This window comes from Emydura macquarii, unplaced genomic scaffold, assembly GCF_026122565.2.
Source record: "Emydura macquarii macquarii isolate MOO-44397 ecotype Brisbane River unplaced genomic scaffold, CSIRO-AGI_Emac_v2 contig_1253, whole genome shotgun sequence".
Lineage (NCBI taxonomy): Eukaryota > Metazoa > Chordata > Testudines > Chelidae > Emydura > Emydura macquarii.
In genome coordinates this window covers 54251721-54275954 of record NW_027131390.1, presented here as the reverse complement: position 1 = coordinate 54275954, position 24234 = coordinate 54251721, and the positions used below count along the sequence as shown (strand labels likewise).

General features: G+C 44.8%; 1 protein-coding gene across 7 annotated transcripts in view; it reads left to right on the top strand.

The window, feature by feature from the left end:
* The window catches only part of NRP2 (neuropilin 2), a 116849-nt gene that overhangs the window by 49294 nt on the left and 43321 nt on the right, over positions 1-24234 (top strand). For 6 of the 7 annotated variants that reach the window (XM_067548835.1, XM_067548834.1, XM_067548837.1 and 3 more), the window contains exons 7-12: positions 1092-1247; positions 10271-10415; positions 11005-11354; positions 12940-13084; positions 17455-17571; positions 19897-20049. In XM_067548835.1, coding sequence (XP_067404936.1) covers positions 1092-1247; positions 10271-10415; positions 11005-11354; positions 12940-13084; positions 17455-17571; positions 19897-20049 — 1066 coding nt within the window. Of the gene's footprint in view, positions 1-1091; positions 1248-10270; positions 10416-11004; positions 11355-12939; positions 13085-17454; positions 17572-19896; positions 20050-21078; positions 21235-24234 lie in introns of all 7 variants that reach the window. The other variant, XR_010919814.1, reaches the window with a different exon arrangement.

Here is a 24234-nt window from a genome sequence, read left to right as displayed (position 1 = left end):
CAGTAAGAACTGTAGGTACTGAAATGTTATTGCCTGAAGCAGATGTCTAATTCTTCATTCATAGCAGTGCTACTAAGCCAGCTCTCATGACCTTTTTTAACACACATAACTAAAAAGAATTGAAAATTGCTGCTCTTGCTAATGGGACATCATGACTCTATTTTACATTGAAAATCTCTGTCCCATGGCCTCTGTCCCATTTAAAAGCACGTAGGCTTTCAATTTTAGTGACAATACTGTTGTCTGGTCTGAGAGGGGGACTTTGCACTTTCACTTATGGCCAAACTTCAAAGTCCTTAATCAGTTTCACCTAGTCCTCACACTAGCTAAATTCCTGCTGAGGTCAAACCCTGTTTTTTTCCATTGAAATCAATGGGATTTTGCTTAAAGACTGATCACAAATTGAGAGAGGGCATCAGGATTTTGCCCCTTGTGATCAATCACACATTCATACACTGTCACATTGCCTGTTTTGTACTTAAACTATTTCCCCTCCACCAATTGTTGTTGCTTTTGTTTATTATCTGTATCACTGGAGTGCTGAAATGTCCTGATAGAGATCAGGTCCCCACTGTGCTAGGTTCTGTAGAAACAAAGCAAGAAACAGTCCGTGCCCCAAAGAGACTACAAATAGACAAGACAAACAGAGGGGGAGAGGGAACAGAGACACATGGGACACACTTTACTCTTGCTTTCCCCCAAAATTATAAAATTACCACAAAATTGCAGAGCATGAAACATTTTTTCTCTCTGGCATGTTCAGTTAAGTGGTCTGAAAATCAACCCTAGAAAAGGACTGCCAAGTTTCCAAGCCACTGTGACCTGTACACAGAACACTTGAGTGAGGGCAGTGGCAAAAGTGTCAGCTGTGTTTTCATGCTCTAACAAAACTGAATGAGATATTAGGCCAGATCCTCAGTTGGTATAACTCAACAAAGCTCCAGCAGAGCTGCACCAACTGGAGCCATGCTGTTCACCATCTGGCCCTTAGTTTTTAAAAATGTGGGGATGATCCAGCCCGTCATGGGACTGATGGTTGTCACCATCATTTTCTTTGTTCTCCTTTCCCTTCTCTCCCCATCCCCAAACAGGTGGACCTTCGTTTCCTGACTATGTTGACAGCCATTGCTACCCAGGGCGCCATCTCCAAAGAAACACAGAATGGCTACTATATCCGCTCATACAAACTGGAGGTCAGCACCAACGGTGAGGACTGGATGATGTACCGGCATGGTAAAAACCATAAGGTAAATGCATTGTTCCTTAGCAGCTGCACCCATGGGATCCTTGCAGTCAGTGGAGGAGTGGGAGGGAAAAGGCAAGAATACATTTTACAGACTTAGGGATTTTCTTTTTAAGGACCATTTTGCTGACACTGTTTGGTTAGGGCTGAAAAACTACATGGGGAGGCCTTCTCCAGAAATGATCTTTCTCATCTATAGAGCAATCAGGAAACACCATTCCTTGGAAAACCTGGCTGCTGTTGCCTCTTGTTCAGTGGAGAGAGAGAGTCTGCAGTATGTTCTTTGACTGCAAATGAAGGAGAAAATGCTTTTCACAGCCCGTGTTTTGCCTTACAAGATTCATTGAGCATTTATGGCTGAAGCCCCATCCCCATGCTGGGTTAACAATCACAAAACCACATGAAACTGCAATTCAGGAGTTATTGAGGCCTGGAAATGAAAGGGCACAAATCCTAAGAGGGGATCACAGTGTCCTGGAGAATAAAGTGAACAATAAATAACAAGGAGCAATTCCGTTTGTCAGGCATACGGATCTGCAATAGCAATCACAGTTGGCAGTAATGCTTGTGCCTGCTCTAGCCTCAGCTCCTGGAAGCGTGTGGTGGGGTGGGGAGGAGGCTTGTGTGTAATATGAATGTTTGACCCTTGGAGATCTTTGAGCCTCTGGATGCACAGCGAAGGGAACGCTCATGTGGTGCTGTGTATTTGAGAGTGGGTAGGGGAACAGCTGGCTGCACAGAGTGCAGATGTAGATAAAACAGAAGTGGCTGCAGGTAGGTGCGGCATTGTAATTTTCCAAGGCTATACAGGTGTCCTTTAATTAAAGGAACTTATGAAACACCCCTCAGTGCACTGTTCTGGTTGGCATGGAAGTGCTGCTGCGTTAGCATCCCCTACTGGATCATGCACATATCCCCCACACAAGAATTTCCTTGGCACAAGCTGTTCTGTTAAATTAACTGCTGCGGATTGGGCACAAAACTGAGGTGAAGGTGAAGTGATTTCACTGTGACTTTATTTTTTTTTCCATTTTCCTGAGTGAAGCTCTTACCCCTCCATTGGCAGAGCTGCCCTTGGCGTGAAACCCTCTGACTCAGCTTTGCAGCCATTTGTCCAAATATCTTCTTTCCTCTCTGGCCTTGTGAGATTTCATCTACCTCTCAAGTGTCTTTCAGCATGTGTCTCTGGTTCAAACTAACTCCACAGCTAAAAGCAAAAACTGTCTAAGGTGCTTATCTGGTCCCCATTCCAGTTGTATTTGAGCACCTCACACTAACATATGTATCCCAGAACATCCTTGGTGAGGTAAGGCAGTGCTATTACCCTGTCATACAGATGGGGAACTGAGGCTCAGAGGGGCTAAGTGATTTGCCCAATGTCACACCAGAAATCTGTGGCAGAGCAGGGAACTGAATGCAGGGCTCCCAAGTCCTCAGGTAGTGCCCTAACCACTGGACAATCCTTCCTCTCAAAGTTCACTGCAAATCAACTGGCTCCCCTTGGAGTCACACTGAAATCATGAAACTCGACATTTCCTAGAGAAGGGCCTGACCCAAATTCCCAGATCCAAACATGTTTGAGCAGTTTGGATCTGGATCTGCACATGGCAGGTGGGGCCCATCTCTAGAATGTCACCTGACGCCAATAAGAAACTGTTCAGAGACCGTGGCTGCCTCACAGCTGGGGCCCAGTTGTCTCAGAAGGTTGCTAGGCCTTACCCGACCTTTTGAAAAATGTTGGCTGAGTTTCCAGCCTACAACAAAACATGCAAGCAAGGGAGAGGGAGGTTTCATTGGGACCACATTTGCACAACAAACAGGGAATGGGCAAAACCACAGCTAGAAAGGTATGATGTAAAAAAGCTGTTCGGTCAGGCTAGTTTTTAAGTTGCCATTTGCAGGAAACTTGCAAGTCAGTATCAGTTTCAGTGTGAAGCAGATTTAGACAGTGATTTTTGTCATGCCTGACTTTATCCTTCCCTGCCACATGACTCTGTAGACAAGAGACCAGATCCTCAGTTGGTGTCAATCAGGGCAGCTGTGTTGACTTCAACAGAGCTAAGTTATTCTACACCAGCTGGAGATCTAGTCCACAAAGTGTGAGACCCAGATCCTCCGCTAGCGTCACTCTGCGTAAATGCGCAGCAGTCAGTGGAGCTTTGCCCATTGACACCAGCTGAGGATCTGTATTTAAAAAGGCAATTGAGCTACACAACCTCCTTCAAGCCCATTCTCTGCCTTAATTTTTAAATATAAATCTCTCCCTCTTTACTCCTTTATGTTCATTCCAGCCTCTCTCCCTTATGCTGGACTCGATTTAGCAGATGCCCCCTGAGGCGGGTTGGAGAAGTAATTGCTTTTTGGTGACTTGCCTACCCCAAAATCAGGGTGATTGATTCCCCTTCCCTTTAAATGTTCAGCCTCCAGCAGCTGAGCAATAGCAGGATGAGTCCTGAACCTCTTGACTCAATGGTACATCCCCAAGCCCCGTCGCACAGCTCAGCCCATTGAGCACTGGAGAGCTGGCCGTGCCTCTCCTTTAACGTTAATCTCTGCTGTGCTTTCATTAGGAAATCTCCCAGATGTCTGTATTTAATGTGCAGATTCTGCACTGTTCACGGTGCGTCAGAGCAGCTCTCCGCACAGTTCAAAGTGAAATAGTTGAGTAAACCGTGCCAAATAGATTTGTCAAGTCTGCCGCAGCTTGATTTGATGCCACGAGGAGTAGGGAGGGGTAGGGGACTCTGTATTCCTATGTATTCACGTCTAGATGGATCAGCCCATTAGAGGCTGCGCTGAATCTCTCCCTCTTGCCTGTGTAAGGTGGGCTGAGAGCCATGCGTAACAGGCGCTACCAGCGGGTCAGCTAACATCTACATCCGAGAGCTAAAGAGAGAGAAAAAAGAGGGAAAGGAATGAGCACAGGAGAGGTATGGAGCAGGTCTGACCTCCCCTCCAGTGCTTGTGGTGCTGAGGAAAAGGGGGGGAATGTGGTGTTTACTGCAGAATTTGAAGGCTAGACTTCAATTCCCCAACTGCTGTCAGCATTGATACAGTGTACCAAAGGGAAGGGAAGAGGAAAAAGGAGAATGAAGTGGAGGAAAACAAGATCAATGAGAGCTCAAGGCAGGGGGGGACGACTGTGCTGTTTTCTTGCAAAGCGCTATTACGTTTAGGGGAGGGGGAAGGGGAAAGGAGGGTAGCGAAATTACAGACATGCTGCCCGAATGAGATCAGGACTAATCATAGTCTTTCTGTTTCTGCTCCTGTCCACCAACCTGCCTCCTCAGCTCAGCTGCTCCCATTCAACAGGTGAGGAGGCTGTGCTTTGCAGAGAGGAAAGTGATTACAGCTTAGTTTGGGGCATTGCAGACGAGCTTCTCTCCACATATAGCCTAGAAAATTGTGCTCATATGCAATACGTACACATTCATATACATCAATGTGGAATAGATGTGCCTATTATACATTACTCCATTAGTGTCCGTCTGTCTCTATCTCTTTCTCACACAATCACTCTCTCTCTCTGTCTCACTCACACACACACACACACAACATGGGTGTAGGGTGCAAAATATGGATGCAAATTTCAAACACTCCAAAATATGTGGGGGCTTCTCTTCTGTTGTGCATGTGCACACTGTTTATAATTACACCACAAAACAGAGAATCGATGGACCCAATAGGTTATATTTCCAAGCACAATATAGTGTCCATTTATATCGCATCTGTTACTCATCAGGCATTTTTGTAAAAATGTAACGAAAAGTACTTGATCTCTCACTTTGGTTGTATACAAGAACATCTGTGTTCAATGATCTGGGTGAAAACTCACTCCTGTGGCTTCTTTATCTAGTGAGCTCAAGGGAAGATCTAGCCCTCGGTCCACACAATCTCTTCTGCACTAAAGTACTGCGCTGCAGATGTTTAACCCAAGTCTCCCAAATCCTGACGTGCTTTCACTATTTGTGCAAATGAAACAGGGATTATTTAGGATTTGTCCATATCTGGAAAATTAGGGCCCATAATTCACCCCTGGAGCTGCGCCTGTGGAGAATTCCCTAGCCTACCTGCAGCCCGACACTTCTTGGGCTTGATTCATGCTTTGTGGCAGACCAATCGCTCCCATTGCCCTTGGGTGCCAGCTGACTCCTTGATCTAGGACTTGTCCTAAATATATAGGATCCTATATTATATCTTTAATGGGAATAAGTTTTGATCCAGTAAAGGGCACTCTCAGATGCAGAGATTCCACCATAGAGATGGTTCTCTGCCCAGTTACACAGGGCCCAGTCCTGCATGCATATCTCAGACAATGCTCCCATGCCAGGCAGTGGGAGTAAGAGGTGGAAGCTGAGATGCACTGCTTTCTGTTTGGCTGCACGATCAACTTCCCCCCGCCCCCTTCCTGGATTTAATAAATGCAGGACAATCCATCTCCTCTTCTCCAGAATCCTCACGCCACCAAGCTGCCCTGCTCCCAGTTTTAGGTCCTCCTTATTTGACAAGAAAAATAATCTCCCCTACTTCTCTTCTTCATGCTTCTCTGTCTGAAATTCTGAAACCCTAATCCTGTTAACGTGCTCTGTTCCAGGCCTCTGTCTCCATAGGGTAACCTAATCCTGCAGTAAATCTAGTCCATGCGGAGAAAGAGAGACACACACAGATGGGGGAAGAGTGGCTGCTCTCCCTGCCCCTAACCCAGAAAACACAAAACCTCTCCCTTTAATGTCCAAAAAAATTGCATGATGACAAAAACAGCCCTATAAATAAATAAGGCGAGAGGTTGTACCCAACCATAAACTGCTTTTCGGATTTAATGGTGCTTTTCTTGCCTTTGCTTCACTTCTGACTCGGCAGCTGGCAGGATTTCCACACCTGCTGGAACTAATGCAGCTTAAAAAAATCCCCTAGCTGACAAGGGAAAGTTTTAAAGTGAAGGGTGTCCTGAGTATGATTTACAAGTGGAGGTAGGGGTGAGAGGGAAACCCACCCTAGCATCATCTAGCCCCAGCATCTTCCCCCTTCCCTGAATTTCTAAAGCAAATTAGCTGTAAGCAAGCAAGTCAGCGTTCATTGATTATCAATTTAATTTTACATGTAAACCTGCCAACTGGACTAAAATGGAAGTAAATATAAAAGTGTAGGGAGGGGACGTGTAGATCTTTAATGCTGCAGTGAAAATGAAAAGCCTTGGCTGTTGCTTAGAAGATGCTTTTAATTTGTTAATGGTTTTCATAGTTGTTTTCCAACTCTGCCACCCTTGTGTGTGTGTGTGTGTGTTTTCTATCTTTCATATATATACATATATGTATATATCCAGCCAGATCCTGGGATTGTGTAAATCATTGTAGATCCATTTAAGACTTAAGTCAAGGAATCTACCTTGATTTATCCAGCTGTGGAGCCGATGCATCATATCGAGTGGGTTACAATGTACGGAGGTGGGGAGAAAATGTGATGTTCTCTTTGTGTAAGAAAACATCTCTGCTTCCTTGGAGCTCTGGATTTCACAAGTTTTCTTGCTGATTCTTCCTGTGCTATGAAAGTTAACTCCAGGCACAATTCAAAGCCTACTGAAAGCAATGGGAATCTTTCCATGGATCTCAAGGGGCTTTGGATCAGACTTTTAGTTGAAAACAAATTAGATCAACAAATGATTTCTCATCAACAGGTCAGCACCCAGCAACTCAAAAGAACCAAGGGGGCCAACGTTTTCAGAAGTGATCAGTGATGTTTGGTATCTCAATTATGGGGGAGAGGGTACTCAACTTGAGAGACTTTATGGGGCCTGATTTTCTGAAGGTGCTGAGCACCCACCCTCCAAAAATCCCACGCCCTAAAGGTGTGCCATGCCAGACACCAGATAGTATCACCCCCAAATTAGTAGTTGCTCTTCTAAATGTAGGCCACATGCAGGTCTGAGGCTGATCCTGTTAGTGCAGATGATAGGAAAACTGGAGGTAAGGTGTAGCAATGCAACCAGCTTCAAGAGAGATTGAATGTTTAGGGGACTGGCAAAACCATCTAATAGAGTAATGCAAAATAAGTAATCTTGGAGCAAGCACCACAGTTAAGGGGTCTGATGAGGACAAAGATTTGGGGCTTATTGTGGAAAAAACTATTAAAACTGTCAGCCCCAAGCAGAGGTGCAGTAACAAAGGCACGAGAGATGCTAAGGTCACAGCTACACTACAGGGGCTATAGCAGTATAGTTCTGGCACCATAGCTGTGCTGGCATATCCCCATAACACATTAGACACAGCCTACACCGACAGAAGGGATTTTTCCATCCCTGTTGGGATTTCACTCCCTGAACAATGATAGCTAAGGTGATGGAGTTGCATCTACACCAGGAGTTAGGTCAGCATAGCTGTGGTGCTCAGGAGTGTGCATTTTTCAGTGGGTTGACCTCTGTTTTAAGTGTAGACCAGGCCTTGGTCCCATAGTCTACAAAATGTGACATTGTTACTGTGTAAAGCTCTTAAAAGATATGCCACAAGTGCTTCCTCCCACCTGCTCTGTTCAATATTAATCTCTGTGTGGTGCCAAAGGGAGGATATTACCACGTAGGGGAGGATGCAGCAAGGGCAACAGAGATGTCAGTGGGTCTTAAAAAAAACAAATTGGGGCCACTTCTGCTTGCACATCCTTACCAGCAGCACCTATTGATAGGAGCTGCCCATGACTCATAACCAAAGCCCTGATTCAGCACAGTTCTTAAGCACGTGCCTAACGTGAAACACATGCTGGAGTGTTTTACTGAATCAGGTTCTGTCTGAGGAAGGAACCTGGCCCTAAGTTCTGAAGTAAAATGTAAGGTCAAAGAACTCGTCTCATAAGAAACAGGAGGGTTGGGGGCAACCTAAGAGATGTTTTCAGCATTACAAAAGAGATTGATGAAGTTGTAAGGCCCAGTATCAGCCTTTATTCCATGGGTCTAAATCAGGAGTCACTCTGCTGAAGTCAATGACAACTATTCCAGTGTCAATTCAGAATTAGGCCCATATTTTTTCATACTGCGAAGGGAGTTAAAAAATTAGGTAATATAAACTAGGAAACAAGTCAGAATGGGAATAATCAGCAAATGGACTAGAATAGGATAATTCCCATATGGAATAAATTATCAGAAAAGGTGCCAGAAATAAGAAGGATAAATACATTTAAGAAACGCATAGACCTCTGTTTAGAAAAGGAAGGGACTGATGCACAGGATGAAAAAGCAGGAAACTGAGAATACATTAAACCAAAAAAAGGTTGATTGCATAGAGCTGGAAAACATTTTCTGTTCTCCTATCTTCTGTTCGGTGATGTGGTGCATATCAGCTTTTCAGGGGACATAAAGCGGGAGCATTCACACACACACGCTTGCACACTTGAAGATCATTCACAGCAGCCACCATTTGTCTAACCCTCCTGCTGGAAAAAGGGTGTTTGGTTACTGCTGAGCAAGGAAAAGAGGGGAAGGGGGGACAGACAGGGATAAAATAGGGTATTAAAAACCCATAAGCCATGCTGTGTTGCTAAACAGTACCAGCGTGATCTGTAGTCTCTGGATTAGCATTTCTGTTGAAGTTCAAATCTACTCCAAATCTCAATTATCAACCCTATTGGCAGACAAAGCCTTCCACAGCTCTGCTCTTCACCACCCCATAACTAATGCCATAACTTTCCAGAGGCAGGATCCCAGCGCTTTGCATGGAGAGCAGAGTTGAGGTTGCGGCGCTGTGAACACTGACAGCAACTGTCATGGGTTTAGTGCTGAATTACTCTCTCCCTGCTGTAACAATCTCCATGCCCCAATGTGCTGGATTCCAGAAGAGCTGCATTAATGTGTCCTGTCTGCAGGCTTTAAAAAAATTATGTCAGTGGGAGCCTTATGAAATGGTTCTTAGCTCCTGTTCAAGGCAACAGGCCAGGTTACAGCCTCGCTTTCATTTCTCCGAATCTCAGGAATCTATGGTTGAATTATTTAACTCTTGCCTCTGACAGAGGTGAGTCAGTGCCAGGCATTTTCTTTCTCCACCCTCCTGTTTCACTCTCAGATAAACTTCACGGAAGCTCTTGTGCTTAGCAAAGCATATGTAGGGTAGGAGAGAGCATAAAGTGTAGCCAATGTTGTAGTGTCTGGCTTGAAACAGATGATGCTGTAACCCTGTGAATGCCCTGAAAGCCTGGCATACTCAGAAAGATGTGAGAGCATCCAGCTTGTCCCTGGAAGTAATGATTTCAGCGCCCCAGGGTGGGCAGTTGTACGGCACAGAAAACCAGTTTAAAACTACACTGAAGTTGGATGTTTCCTTTTTCACTTGTCCCATCCTATGGCCCTGAAAACTAAGACAGAAACACGAGTACAGTACATACCCATGCTGTTAAAATAATGGAAGAGAGAGAAAAAAGTTAAAATCTATATGGTCGTTATTGATTATGGCCATCTGGTATTGGCATCTGATTATGGCATCTTCGTACCATGCTAGATCATAAACTGCCCCCGAAAGCTTTCTTTTGTGTGGGAGATGCTGGTGAGATAGGAGGGAGGGATATGTTTCACTTTGGAGAGGTCGGTCATTGATTATAAAAAGCGTGATCCTAAATAATGATGAACTTACACACCAGCGTTCTCTGTAGATCGCTGCATGTTTCACGAAGGTGGGAAAGGATTGCTATCCCCATTTTATAGATGACGAAACCGAGGCACAGAAAAGTTAAGGTCAGAATTGACCTTTCATTTTGGGTGCTTCAGGTTTTTAGGGCCAAACATCCACCATTCCAGTTGAAGCCAACGGGATACAAGGCCCAGCTGGGCACCCAAAATCAGAGGCCATTTTTGGCTTAAGCAACTCATCCAAGCTCACACAATGAATCAATGGCACAGCACACTCACCAGTCCAGCTCTCTATGCACTGCTTCCCAATGCTTCTTACTGCTGGGGCACTAGCCCATCCTAGAAAGCCCCTCCCCATCCTTTTGCTTTGGGTGATTATTTTGCTTAGCAAAGGACATCCTGATATTTTCTCCCCATTGCAGGTATTTCAAGCTAACACTGATGTCACTGAAGTGGTACTGAACAAGATCCACACGCCAGTGCTGACTCGGTTTGTCCGGATCCGTCCTCAAGTCTGGCACAATGGGATTGCTCTCAGACTGGAGCTCTATGGCTGCCGAATCACAGGTTAGGAAATTTCTAGTTCTGTCACTTCTTCCTCTCCACTTCTGTTCCCCTTGTCTGTGCCAGCCTCTCCTAAGTGAAGCAGAGCAAAGGACATTAATTCTGCATTCCTCTCACTTGTGTGCACATGCGCGCGCGCACACACACACACACACACACACACATTCTGCCTGCCTCAGTCTCTTCAGCTACTGGCAGTGCAGATGTCCTGGCTCTGCAAAAGGAGGACACACCCGACTGTTTGATGGGACATACTTTCTGTAAAGGAAGCTATGATCAGCAGACAGGACTCTGTTATGAAAGAGATGTTTTTACCAGACTCAAAAGTGGATGTGGGTGGGAAGCCACCAGCTGGAGCCAGGGGATGATTTGCATTGAGCTTCCAAAAGCGAGGATGTTCTGAACGGCTGCTGAGAGGTTTCTGCGGCCTCGGATCACGGTACTAAAGGGAATCACAGCTGGTTTGTTTTGACATTTCAGTACCTAGCAGTTAAGCGCAGTGGGATGTTGCCCTGCTAGCGTAATGCTGACACATTTCAACATGTTGCCGTATGATTTCTCCCCCTCCCCTGCTCCTTTTCTCTCCGTGCAGATTCACCCTGCTCCAACATGCTGGGGATGCTTTCTGGCCTTATTTCAGACTCCCAGATTTCTGCCTCTTCAACTCGAGGGTACGACTGGTCCCCTAGCATGGCGCGGCTGGTCAGCAGCCGCTCGGGATGGTTCCCACGGATCCCCCAAGCCCAGCCAGGGGAAGAGTGGTTGCAGGTGGACCTGGGAGTCCCTAAGAATGTGAAAGGAGTGGTTGTCCAAGGGGCCCGAGGCGGAGACAGCATCACGATGGTAGAGGCTCGATCCTTCGTGAAGAAGTTTAAAGTGTCTTACAGCATGAATGGAAAGGACTGGGAGTATATACAGGACACCAAAACCATGCAACCCAAGGTAGGGCCTGTCTATCAGAATAAGACCTTTGAGGACAATGATATTTGGCTGGTTATCGCCACATCCAGCCTGTGCTCCACTTGCTGTTCCCACCTGCCTGTCTTCCCAGTGGGGTTGGTTAGTCCCCAGAGAGCGCGCAGGATGTAGGGGGTTTGGGGAGTGGGACGTCAGCCCCCGGATTTCATGAAAAGCCATGACATTCTTCCTTTCTTGTTGTGCTCCATACTCTGCCCCACTTTGGGGAGGTGTGATTCCTCTCATCTCAGGCACCAGCCACTGAGGATGGAGAGTTCTTACTGGTGCTCCCATCCACTGCCTGATGCAAGCAGGAAGAGCTTCTGGTACATCCAAAGGAAGCTTCCCCTCCAAGAGGTGTGACCATCTCGTCTGTGATCTCCAAGCTCTGACAGCTAGGAGGACAAAGGGACCCATCTGACAGTGTGTGGTGTCCCTGGAGATTGGCTAAATACTTCCTTTTAAAGGAAGATGCCTTCTAGGTGTTACTTACACCCAGAGACAAGAGGGTGATGATGTAGGTCACATGTTCTCAACCTTTTCTACACCACAAACCCCTTTCTGCATACTGAAACAATCCTGGAACCCCCCTTTCCCATCTACATGGGACTCCCACTGTCCCCAGATGTAGCACTTGTGGGGCGGGCAGGATGACTGTGACCCCCCTGCTCTTAGAAAGTAAGTCAGTGGATTCTAGTTAACATCTTCGTGCACGGGGGTATGAATGTTTCTCCTCCTGGAGGTTTGAAAGAGTTGCACTTTTTGCAACATTGTAACAATCCAATCCCACAAATAAGTTTTGTGGGAGGAGCTGCAATAATAATCATACTTTTGTTCCCAATATCCTTGAGTTGATGCTGGCAGCCTACAGGGGAGATGTCTGCAATGCTTGGCCAGTAACTGCAGCTTAACCACTGGGGAAAAATGAGAATTCAATAAATCCAGGGACAAAATGTGATGTCATTTATGCTGGAAGCTAGTGGAGTAACGCCAGCCTTGCACCAGTGTGCAGCTTGGATGGGAATCTGGCATGGAAGATACAAAGTTTGGGCCGAGGCGTGTAGTATGGTTTCGTTAGAAACAGACTCCACGTTCCTCTGGAGACTGTGTTGGGAACAGCATATTTTCACTTCCAGAGCAACAAGCTGGAAACAAGACCCAGAGCAGTACAGCCAGAACTGTCCGTTTCAGGTACAGCAGGGTACTGCCAGATCTGCGCTATCTAGGCTGAACCTGAGCTGCCTTCTTTTAGCGTAGCCTCTTGGTTCCTGAACTTCCTTCCCCATTTTCATACTCTGTCCCTTATCTGTCCTATGTGTGGGACAGTAGGATAGCACCAAGTTTAGGAATCCTCATCATGCTTCTGTAACTTCCTGCAGTGAGTGATCTTTTTCTATCTACTGTGCTTCAGGTTCTTTTGCTTTATGACAATGGACAATGATTTTGGACTGTGGACCATAAGATTCAGATGAACATGAACTAGTAATTGATTTGCCAGAATGCTTCATGTTCCAGGTTTATTGGTGGCTAGTATATATGATGCATAATTAGCCTCTCTCTTTCTTTGCAGCTTTTTGAAGGCAATGTGCATTATGATATCCCTGAAGTCCGAAGGTTTGACCCCGTTCCTGCACAATATATCCGGGTTCACCCAGAAAGGTGGTCTCCAGCAGGGATTGGGATGCGTTTGGAGGTGCTGGGCTGTGATTGGACTGGTATGAACCTTGCTTTCATTTCTAGACTCAGAAGGTCATTAGAACATGGTGATATTTCTTGAAATAGTAAAGTAGGTGGGACACAGGTATTTCTCTCTCCCTACATTCCTATCAGGAGGTGGTGTTATAATTCTGCAACATCATCAGAGATAAACCTGAACTATGAAGCTACAGTTTACAGCGTGATCCAAATCCATACTTTATACACTAAAATGTGGTCAGACTTGGTGCTGTGCTTGAGACAAGATCTAGCTGCAAAAGTTAGACCCAGATCTAGAAGATTCAGATCTGGGGTTCTGGGGCAGGCCCATCTCTGATTCTTATTTACTATCTGAAAGGCGATCACCTCCCATTTTTATTGTTATTACTAATACTACATTCATGTCTAGAGGCCCTAACCAAGATCAAGGCCTTTTTGTGCAAGTCATTGTACAAACGGAGCAAGAAACATTCCCTCTCCTAAAGAGTTTATAATCCAAATAGACAAGAATAAAGGCTAGGAGGGGAACCAGAAGCACAGACAGGTAAAGATGTGATTATACAAGGTCACAGAGCAGGTCATTGCCAGAGGCAGGAATAGAACCCAGTTGTCTTGATTCCCAGTCCAGCACCCTCTCTGCTAGATCACACTACCTCTCCGCTAAGGAATTTTTTCTCTGTCATTGAGTACCACAGAAATCTTGATGCCGATGAATCTTGAGACAGTTGTAGAACTTCTAGGGCCAGGGAACCAAAAGTTCATCCACCTTGTTTTCATAACTGGAACAGCTGCCCTCGCCTTGAATACGGAGGTGTGACCCATGAAAACTACGGAACAAATTCACTGAGGCCGATGGGAGTTGTACCCATTTACACCAGAACTAAATTTGGTCCTCTGAGTTGCAAATGTGAAATGGTCCATCTTGGGCCATATTTGAAAATCTCCCCTCCTCCTTCCCTGGGCACAAATTAGCTTGATGCTGTCCCTTTGGGCTCTAGGGCTATTCTTGTATTTTTGGGTTTTTCTAAATAATACAATGATCTGTTTAAATCTGGATCTGGTCTCCAGATGTCAGTGGTAAAGAGGTGTGATTTCCATGTAAAACAACATCTGTATAAGGCATTTTCTTGTAAGAGTGCCTGCTCCAAGAAACTGAAATGAAGTATAGCCCATTGCTAGCCTTTCACTAGGCTTTTACTACCCCTCTCTTCTATTGTGCATACAAAATATGTTACAAGCATTTACGAGCAAATTATAAAACAAAGCAAAAAAAATATTAAGGGTGAAATCTTGATTTCATAGATACCAATGGCAAAAATTCCCATTGAGTTCAGTGGGCAGAGAGCTCACCCTAAATTATTTATCTTTAAATCAAGACACCTCTGGCTGAAGTTTTATGGCCTGTAATATATAGCAAGTCAAACTTCATGATCATAATGGTCCTGTCTGGCCTTAAGGTCTATGAACTTTTGAAAACATTGATTTGTAGCATATCACTGGTTTTTAGCAGGGCACATCTTTTGGCAGATGTGAATTGCACCCTCGGTTGAATTGTGGAGGCAGATCTAAATACTGTTGGCTTTACTTCTTACGTAGTTAGACACCCACATACTCAGATGTGCTCTTGCAATTCATTTTGTGTGTGTGCAGACTTTGCAGGTAAAACCCACAGGTCAGCATGTGTTGCGTGTTCACCTCTGTGCCTGATCCACAGCGGATGTGAGTCTGTTTCTGCCCCCAGCTAGAGCCTGCCTCTTTGAGTCAAGCTGTAGAGACTCTTGTTTTTAACTAGAGAGATCCCTGCTTCAATCCCTGGTGTGTCCGTCAAGATAGCCGGCTCAGGCAGCCACAATTTACATGCAGAGAAGAGAGAACAGGCCTTAGACTAGCTGAAGATTTACTCATACTAGGCCAGATTTTCTCCTCTACTCCAGTGGCCTTCAATCTTTCCAGATGGCTGTACCCATTTCAGAAGTCTGATTTGTCTTGCGTACCCCAAATTTCACCTTACTTAAAAACTATTTACAAAATCCGACCTAAAAATACAAAAGTGTCACAGCGCACTATTACTGAAAAATTGCTTACTTTCTAATTTTTACCATATAATTATAAAATAAATCGATTGAAATATAAATATTGTATTTACATATCAGTGTATAGTATATAGGCAGTATAAAGAAGTCATTGTCTATATGAAATTTTAGTTTGTACTGACTTTGCTAGTGCTTTTTATGTCGCCTGTTGTAAAACTAGGCAAATATCTGGATGTTGATGTACCCCCTGGAAGATCTCTGCGTACCCCCACAGGTACGCGTACCCCTAGTTGAGAACCTCTGGTCTATAGAAACAATTGGACTGTGACAAGTTGGGGTGCGAATCAACCCTGTGCTGCCCTGTCTCTGTCTGGCTATCCATGTGCACTCTGCTGATCCTTGGAGCCAGTCCTGCTTCAAAGCGGACTAGATCAAAGTGCTCTAATGGAGTGCACACGGTTAGTCCACAGCATACTAGTGTGGGGTAAATTCAGCCCCAGCTTGCTGCAATCTACTTGTTTGTGTAGATGATCCCTAAAACATGACTCTGTTGTGTAGGTGAGATCCAAACATGTTGCTGAGCTGTGCTTAAGTCTGGCTGTGAAGCCCAAGGCTGTAGAACTTGCTTGGGAATAAGATCAGAGGCTTGGTTAAAACGCAATGGTTGAAAATGCTTTCAAATATGGTTACAAGTTGTAGTGTGGACCCCGCCCAACCGTCACTATTTCTATCAATGTCTAGCGACTGCATTGATTCAAACAGGTAACTAGTAGCTGCTAAGCTCAAAAATGACTAGTTGGCAGGTAGCTAAAAAGAGGTGAAGTGACTGTTCAGCAACTGGTTTGTATCAAAGACCTGCCAACATTTTTCCTCTGAAGATTGGAGATTGACGAATGTTAGCTTGTGGCCATTCTTCTCTCCTTTGAAGTTCCAGAGGTCTGGTTTCAATTGCCTAACGGCTTCGCAGCATGATCTGCAGTTAGCTCTTGCGGCACAGACACTGCCAGGTGGAAGAGAGAGACCTTCTCCTTCTGACTTTCCATTTCACACCCCACGTTGGCCCTGCTATTTTCATTATCTTGTCTCTCGATCTTGTCACGCTCCATCATTGTAACTGAGTCTCTAGGTGCGTTGCTGCATACCGTGCTGGGCAATGGAACTATACCAATTTATACCAGCTGAGCATCTGGATTGTATATGGCACTTTGCCTTTCAAGGTCCTTTCCCATTGTCACATTTCTACCATAAATCTCGGAGCCCAAGAACAGCAACAACAAAAATATGTACAGAGTCGAAGTAACTTGCAGCTTTTAACACGTTGCCTTCAGCTGGTGTTTTCATTTAATGACTGTTTTTGTGCCTTGCTGCTTGCAATTTGCTTCTCAGTAACATTTGGAGTTTTATGGGGTAGTAACAAATTTGGACTTAAATATTAGGAGGCTTTGAGGTTGTTCAGTATTTTACTATGAATAAAAGGCAGCTGAAGGAAAAAAAGGAACACAAGAGTTTATGTGCAATATTTTTAACAGAAGCTGGGAAGCAGTGCATGGAAAATATTCAGTGTATTTAGCCACTTCCCTCAGCTTCTGTTTATTAAATAATATCCTGAAGGGTGCCGACAAAGAATTGTGATCGCACTTACTAGAGCAAAGAAACCTTTTTAAACCTGGGACAAATACTGACTGTGCTGACTACTCTACTCCCCATAGAAAACAAGAGGAAAATGGAGCCTAATGTCATGTATCATTGATCTTAATATCCTCTCATTCTCACTCAAATTTCATTGACACCTGCTTTTAGATAGGTTCCCAGAGTCTATATGGAAGAGAGGGAAATGGGACAGAGCCACTTTAAAGCTACTGTCAGGAGGCTGGGGCATGAAACCAGACGCTTTCTGCCTTGAGCCAGAGCGTGCTAGGGATTCTCTGGGTCCATTTGTGGTAATATCATTTGCGGTGTTGAGTGACTTGTTTTTATGAAACTGGCACAATTGGTGGGAATGTTTTCTGATGTCGTTATGCCTTTATGAAAGAAAGGAATGTGCTGCCTGGGATCCCTGTTATTCAGCATAACAACAAACCTGCTAGCTAGTATACTTACATACATAAAAATAGCATGTCAGTTTAAAGGAGATACTTGTCCTGCAGGGTCCACAGGTCAGAGAATTCCCTGTTTCCATTTTGTATGTAAAAGAAGCCTCACAAGTGATTCAAGCCATGTTGACATTTGAAGCATGTCGGAAATTACTGCCGCTTTCTTATCCTCTCATGATAAAACTCAGAAAAAAAGTGTTCTGTTTGGTTTCCTCTGAGTATGAGGCCCATTATCATCTGTTCTCCTTCGTTGTCTTTATGCAGATGTAAAGCCCACTTCAGAGACACTGAAGCCCACCTTGAAGAGTGAGGAGACCACCTTCCCATACCCCACTGATGAGGAGACGACCGAGTGTGGTGATGGCTGTGGAGAGGGTGATGGTACGTAGCAGACCTGGGCACCCTTAGCACAGTAAATGATGGGTTAATAGTGAAGTGAACACACTCATCTTTCCATTGGCTTCTACCTGATGGGACTGAGTCCTGGAAACCTGTAGAATGATATTACTAGTGAAGGGTCAAGCACCAAAGAATCAGGGTCAAAGTCTGCTCTGTTGTACCAGTGAAGGATAGTACAGTGAGGAAGGACAATACAGTATTAAGGGCATTAGCTTGGGGCTTGGGAGACCCAGGTTCAATTCCCTGTCCCACCACAGATTCCCTGTGGCCTCTCCATACCTCAGGTCCCCATCAGTGACATGGCGATAGCAGTGCTGCCCTACCTTGTGCATGTGTTGAGAGGACAAAATTATAAAAAGTTGTAGGATGCTCATGTAGTATGTTAATGGGGCCTTATAAGTACCATAAATATGGAGGGGAGTGACCCCACTGAATTCAGAGTTGGGAGGTTTGGATAAGTACCCAAAAGCATGGACACTTATTCAGACCCTATGAACCTGCAAACTTTGACTAGATATTGCGTTACAAGAGGCTTCCGGGTTAGATTTCTCCCAGTATTTTTGCACATCAACTTTAAGGCCTGGGTGGAAACCTAAAAGTAGAACTTAATGAGACCTTGAGAACAAGTTAGCTATTTCACACTGTTCATAAGGACTCAGTTCTAGAAATGTGAGTCATAGACATAGCACAAAGGACCTGTTGCCCTCTGCACCAGTGTTACAACCATGACTTTGGCATTCAGGCGGCTGTTATTCGTTAAAGCCATAAAAATCAGGAGTGCCCTGCAGTGCAGTGTGCAACATACTTTCCATCTTAGTGATATATTTTAGAGCATAGAGCCAGTACCCATGATGGTTCCCTTCATATTTAGCTATGATTTTCATTCTCAGACGTTACAAGCAATGAAGCATATTTCTCTGGACAATCAGATTTATGAGAATCTATCGGAACCAGTTCTTCTCCCTGGGGAACTAGATTAGGTTATAATAAAAGCAGCCACAGGCACACTCCTTTATTGTGACATGGGACTAGTATGAAATGGCTCTTTCTGCTGCACAGTAGTGTTCACCTGATGGCTATCCCATGGGTCACTGACCGCTTGCTGACTATCATTAACTTTAGGGGCATGGTGATTTAAAACTTCCTCCTTTTTCAGGGAAGCTACAACAAGCCAGGGCTATATTTGGCCCCTTCACATACGTGCCCATCGGTGCTTCCCAGTCAGGAGTGTATCTTCTGATGTTCTCAGAGTTCTGCTTTAGAACCAGACCCTCAGAATAGGTGCCTCCTCTAGTAACTGCTTCCCTGTGCAAATGACATTGCAGCTCCTTCCTCTGAAACTAAACCGCCTCCAGGACTCTCATTGCGCTGTAGCAATATCCATATGGGATGTTACTGCACGGCAAGCTAGCATGCTTTAGGTTCACACTCTGGCTTGCCATGCAGTAACTCACCATGTAGACCTGGCCTTAGTTCAAGCTTCCTCTGACATCCTCCCCAGTGACCCAAGAGCTAACCTTGTCCAAAGTTCTGCTACAGAGTGCTCAGTGTATTTCCTATAATAATGCTTTGAGCTGATAATGAAATCCATCTGCAGATTTCAAAGCACTGTACAAAGGTAGGCAAGCATTATCCTCATTTTATAGATGGGGAAACTGAGGCACAGAGCGATTAAGTGACTTGCTCAAGGTCACAGAGTGAGTCAGTGGTGGAGCTGGGAACAGAGCCTAGCTCTCTTGACTCCTGTTGCTAGGGTTATTCCACTAGACCACTGCTGCCCTGTATCTACATGGGTAACATTTTCATTAGTAGATGCTGACCCATGAGTGACCATTCAGGCAGCCTGTTCTCTCCTGGCATGAAGGCTCGGATCTGTCACTTGATAGCTGGGCTTTTAGGGCACTCAAGAGTCTCCTTTGTTTGGAGCCAGAGTGGAACTACACTGCACCACAAGAGCACTTGGGAAACATTCGTCTCTTGACATTTAAAAAATAATTTAATATTTGGCCACTCCAGGGGATGAAGAGAAGGTGCTGATTAGAGCTTGGAAGCGTTTGGAGCCTGCATTTATATTTGCTTAGTTTGGTGGATTAGCTGAAGGACTTGGTGTGAGCACTTCGATGATGCAGAAATTAAGGCTGATCCTCAGAGCTGACGAAACCTGAGACTGATTGAAAGCATTCTTGAGAGAGAGATAGATTTCATGCTTTCTTCAGTATTTATGACTTGCCAGCTATTTTAGTTTTTAAATAGCATCACTATATTGCAGGTTGTTTTTTAATCAAGTTTTATTTTGTTATATATAAGATGCCCAGCTTCCTGCGGGATTCAACTGCAACTTTGACCTGCCAGAAGACCTATGTGGTTGGTCTAATGACCCTGCAACAGGTTATATGTGGTCTTTCCATTCTAGAAGCACCTGGTTCAGCAATTCAGGACCAAGCACTGGGTCCTTACCTGGTAAGCCGATTCAGACATTGCAAAGGAAAGGGGGGAAACACTGTGGCATTTTCTCCATGGAAATGATTATTGCAACACTGCTTAACAATGGCAGAGATTCTGCAGAAGTGAATGTTTTCCTTTGTTAATTCTTTGGATTTCTGCTTTGTTGGCTCTTTTCTTACTTACAGGCCAATAACCGTGGCACTGAATTACACTAACTCTCCACTAGAGATGGGCTTGAACCAAGCACCTGATGCTGAATTTCCCCCTCCCCCAAAATATAGGGAATTTTGGACTTGCATCAAAATCCTGATCCAGACTTCCTCACTTGGGCTCATCATTACTTCCCACTGTGTGTTCCCCCTCTTGCTATGTATCCACTCTGTCACACACACCTCATAATAATTCCATGGCTGGACAGAGTTTGACTTCAGCTAACCACACCCTGGGGTTGCATGGGATAGACTTAAGTCAACTGTTGGGATAGAACTCTCCAGTACTTGAGGATACAAAAAATTCCTTCTGCTTGAGTTTTACTCTTTATCTGTTCTGGTATAGGGCTGTGTTTTGGGAACAGGGGATTTGGGGTTCTGACTAAGGTTGAGTGAGCTTGCAAGCCTTAAATGAAGAAGGGTTTTACTAAGATTTGTTTGCAGAGATTGGAAGTGAAACAACTCCAGCAGGTTTGTTTGGAGGCACAAGTTCCTTATCCCTGTATCTTGGAACCAGCCCTGGGACCTGTGCCCTATTTTCACCTAAGATGACTTTGGATGAGTGTTGTTGGGGGTACAAAGCAGGGTCACCAGCTTCCAAATAACTTTAGCTCATATTCATTTAATTTTGATGAACATGGGCTGAGTTTTGTGCACAAAATCCAAGGATCCCATTGAGTGAGCTTGGGATTCAGATGAATATTTCACCCAGATTTACGTCTGTTCCTGATGCCACATGGATGCACAAGGACTTCAATGCCTGTATCTAAAGAGCATGAGGTTTTGATGGCTCAAGTTGACCCCTCCCATCTTTCCATTGGCTCTTACCTAACAGGATGGAGTTGGTTTGAAACCTAAACGTTCAACCTGTCAGCCACATGAGAGAGGCACTGGCGCGATTGACAGTTCTAGCCGCACACTTGAAAGGCAGCATAGTGAGCACCCGGCAGGCAGCACCAAAGAGGAATATGTATGAAATACACTGAATGATGTGAGTCCACTACATCTCCAAACACACCTCTGTCTTAAACACACATGCGTGTGTGCGCACACACACACTCACTCACTCTGTCTCTCTCTCGCCTCCCCCCTTTCTCTCCCGGTCAGGGCTGTATTAAGCACTGGCTCTCTGGACATCTGACAAATTCTTTGGCTTGATACAGGTCACAGTGTGAAAAATGGAGAAACACATTTTCATATTTTGAGTGTTTATCTCTTCAGCATTTGAGTGCTTTAGAAGATTAATATCTGAAGATCACTGGGGCCTCAGGCAACAGGAGAGAACACTTACCGCCAGTCCCGGGCTTAATAACCCTCCCCATCTCATTTGCTGTAATAATGTTTAATTAATGTAATAAGCCTCCTGCAAGCAGGAGAAAAACTACTTATTTTATAACTCAGACTCAATTTTTCATTTCATTTCCTCTCCCCCGAGTCTTCCTACAATTAATTGGCCTTTTTTTCTTAAAAGATGCATGTGTGTTTGTGTTTAGGGATAACCTGGGATAAATGATGTTTGGTCAGAGGGTATGGCCTTCTCTGTTTGTCTGCAATGTTAGTGGTTTTCTTCCTCTGTCCTTCAGTTTCTTACCCTGCCTCTTTTTCTCTGTTACTTATGAATTCCAATCCCTGGAACCCTTAGGGCCTGATCCCAGCCCATTGAAGTCAGGGGAAGTCTTTCCGTTGATTTAGCAAGCTTTGCAGCTGGCCAGCACAGAGAGATTTCTCTAAGTAGTTGTTGTTTGCCTTACAGTAATGTCTGGAGTGTAGTTTTAGCCATGCCGGTCCCAGAATATTGGAGACAAGGTGGGTGTTGTCTCTCTAGTAGTGCCTACACTCCCCCATGGAATTTGCGGCCCCATTGTGCTAGGTGCTGTACAGACACATAGCACAAAAGAGTCCTTGCCTTGAAGAGCTTATGGTCTAACAGGACAGACAGAGATGAAACAGAGGCACTGAGGGGGCAAGTGACTTGCCCAAGATCACACGGCAGAGCTGTGAATACAGCCCAGGTCTCTCTTTGATCCTGGAATGCTTCATGGCAACAAAGGCTACTGAAAGGCCAGGAGCCAGCTCCCCAAAGAGGTGCTGGTCCCATCTCCTTCCTCTGCCCACACTCTCACCTGAATCACTGAGACAGTGAGAAGAGCTGGTGGCTTTAGAATCACAGCTGGCCCTGCCACATTGATCAGTTACACCCTGTTGTTTCCAGAAGAGTGTCAGACATGATCACCTATGAGCCACCTGGCTGTGAGCGTGTCTAGCTTGTCCCTGCATTGAAGGGATTGGTGCTAAAAGGGACCATTGGGTCTAACTTTGTTCCTGCTTTAAGAAATTAGGAAGGAAAACACAACACAAAAGGAAACAACAATTTGCTTTTTTCCAGCTTTAAAAAGAGACCTGTAATGCTAAAAAGAGTCTCTTGTAGCCTGTTGACTGGGAGCAGAATAGCTGTATTGTTAATGCACACTCCTACATTCCTCTGATGGTTTTCTAGTCACCCCCTCTGGCATTTTGCTTCTACTTATAAAACTCATCGTCAGACTCCAGGCAAGAAAGGATAAAAAGTCCTTTCTGTTCCGGGTGGTCTTTCCTTTTGAACCCTCACTCCTGCCAAGGGTGAGCAGTTGGGAGAAGGAGAGCAGCTGTGCTTAGTTTAGGGGCAGGGCACATGCTAATAGGGGGTTCAAAGTTGTTAGAGATCCTTAAATTTAAAGGTGCTGGCATGGAACACTTGGCTCTCCCATGAGAGAGAGAAATGCACTGTGTCTTTAAGAAGCCTGTGGAATATGTTTCTGTTTCTTCATCAGATGGCAAAACAAAAAAATTAAATTAAAAGGAGGGGCCCTGGCTGAGTGTGCATGGGGCGGAGGAAGTGGCTGTGCTGAAATAGCGTCTGAAAGGCATTTGATTAGAAAAGTCTGTCGAAAGACAGGCTCAGATTCCTTAGATATCTTCCCATTTCATTTTGTGTGTGCACACACAATTATGTCTCTCCCTTGGCATCGGTAACCGCTCCTTGAGACTGACAAAACACCCACTGCTTTCATTCCACTATTTTTATTTCCAAGATGCTCTTTCAGGCACCTTGGAGTTTCTTTTATTAGCACCAAGTTCCCTGTACTTTTAGCAACATGGATTGTCTCTGTGTCATCCCTTAAAACTTCCCATTACAAATTCAGCTACCGCTACTGGTGAAAGTAGAACCAAGCTACTCAACTGAGCAGAAACCCATCATTGCTGCAGCTGGTATTTGGCTTTTTGTGGGGCAAAGCACCAATTTCTTCCAACATCATGCCCCTACAAGGGGCTGCAGTTTTTCCCTAAGGATTTTCACATGCTTCCCATCTGTCAACAGATTTCCCCCATTAGCTGCATTGAGGGAGTTTGCCACTATTTGCACGAGGCTCAGGTTTCTGCTCCCACAGAAGTCAATGGCAAAACTCCCATTGGTGTCAGTGGGGCAGGATCCAGGCCCTAAGGGACCAGAAGATAAACCCACTAGTTCCAGTTGTTAATCTGGGTGCCTTGAATCTGGTAGGTGCTGATGAGCCATGTCACAATCATCATCTTCATTGACTGCCAGGAGTCGGGAAAGATTCCGGGCATTGTATTTTCCGCTGGTGTAAATTGGTCTTGTTCCATGGCCGTCAGTGGAGACACACAGACACCCACCAGCTAAGAGTCTGGATCACGGATGTTTAGACTTTTTTACAGTTGTTAAGGAAATGATTAGAGAATGTCACAAGAACATTGTCAGTTTAGAAGTCATAGGGCTCCATCGTCCCTCCCTTATCATACATGCACTCCTATCTATCTATGTGAGCAAAGGCTGTTCAGACCTATGTATGGTAAAATAAGCACCTCCCTGTATTAATCCACCATGGCTAGCCACACCTGAGACTACACTAAAACAATGGGAAGGATTTTTACAATGTATCTTTTTCACTATTGTTGAACTTCTCTCAGACTGTGCCATGAAAATCAATTG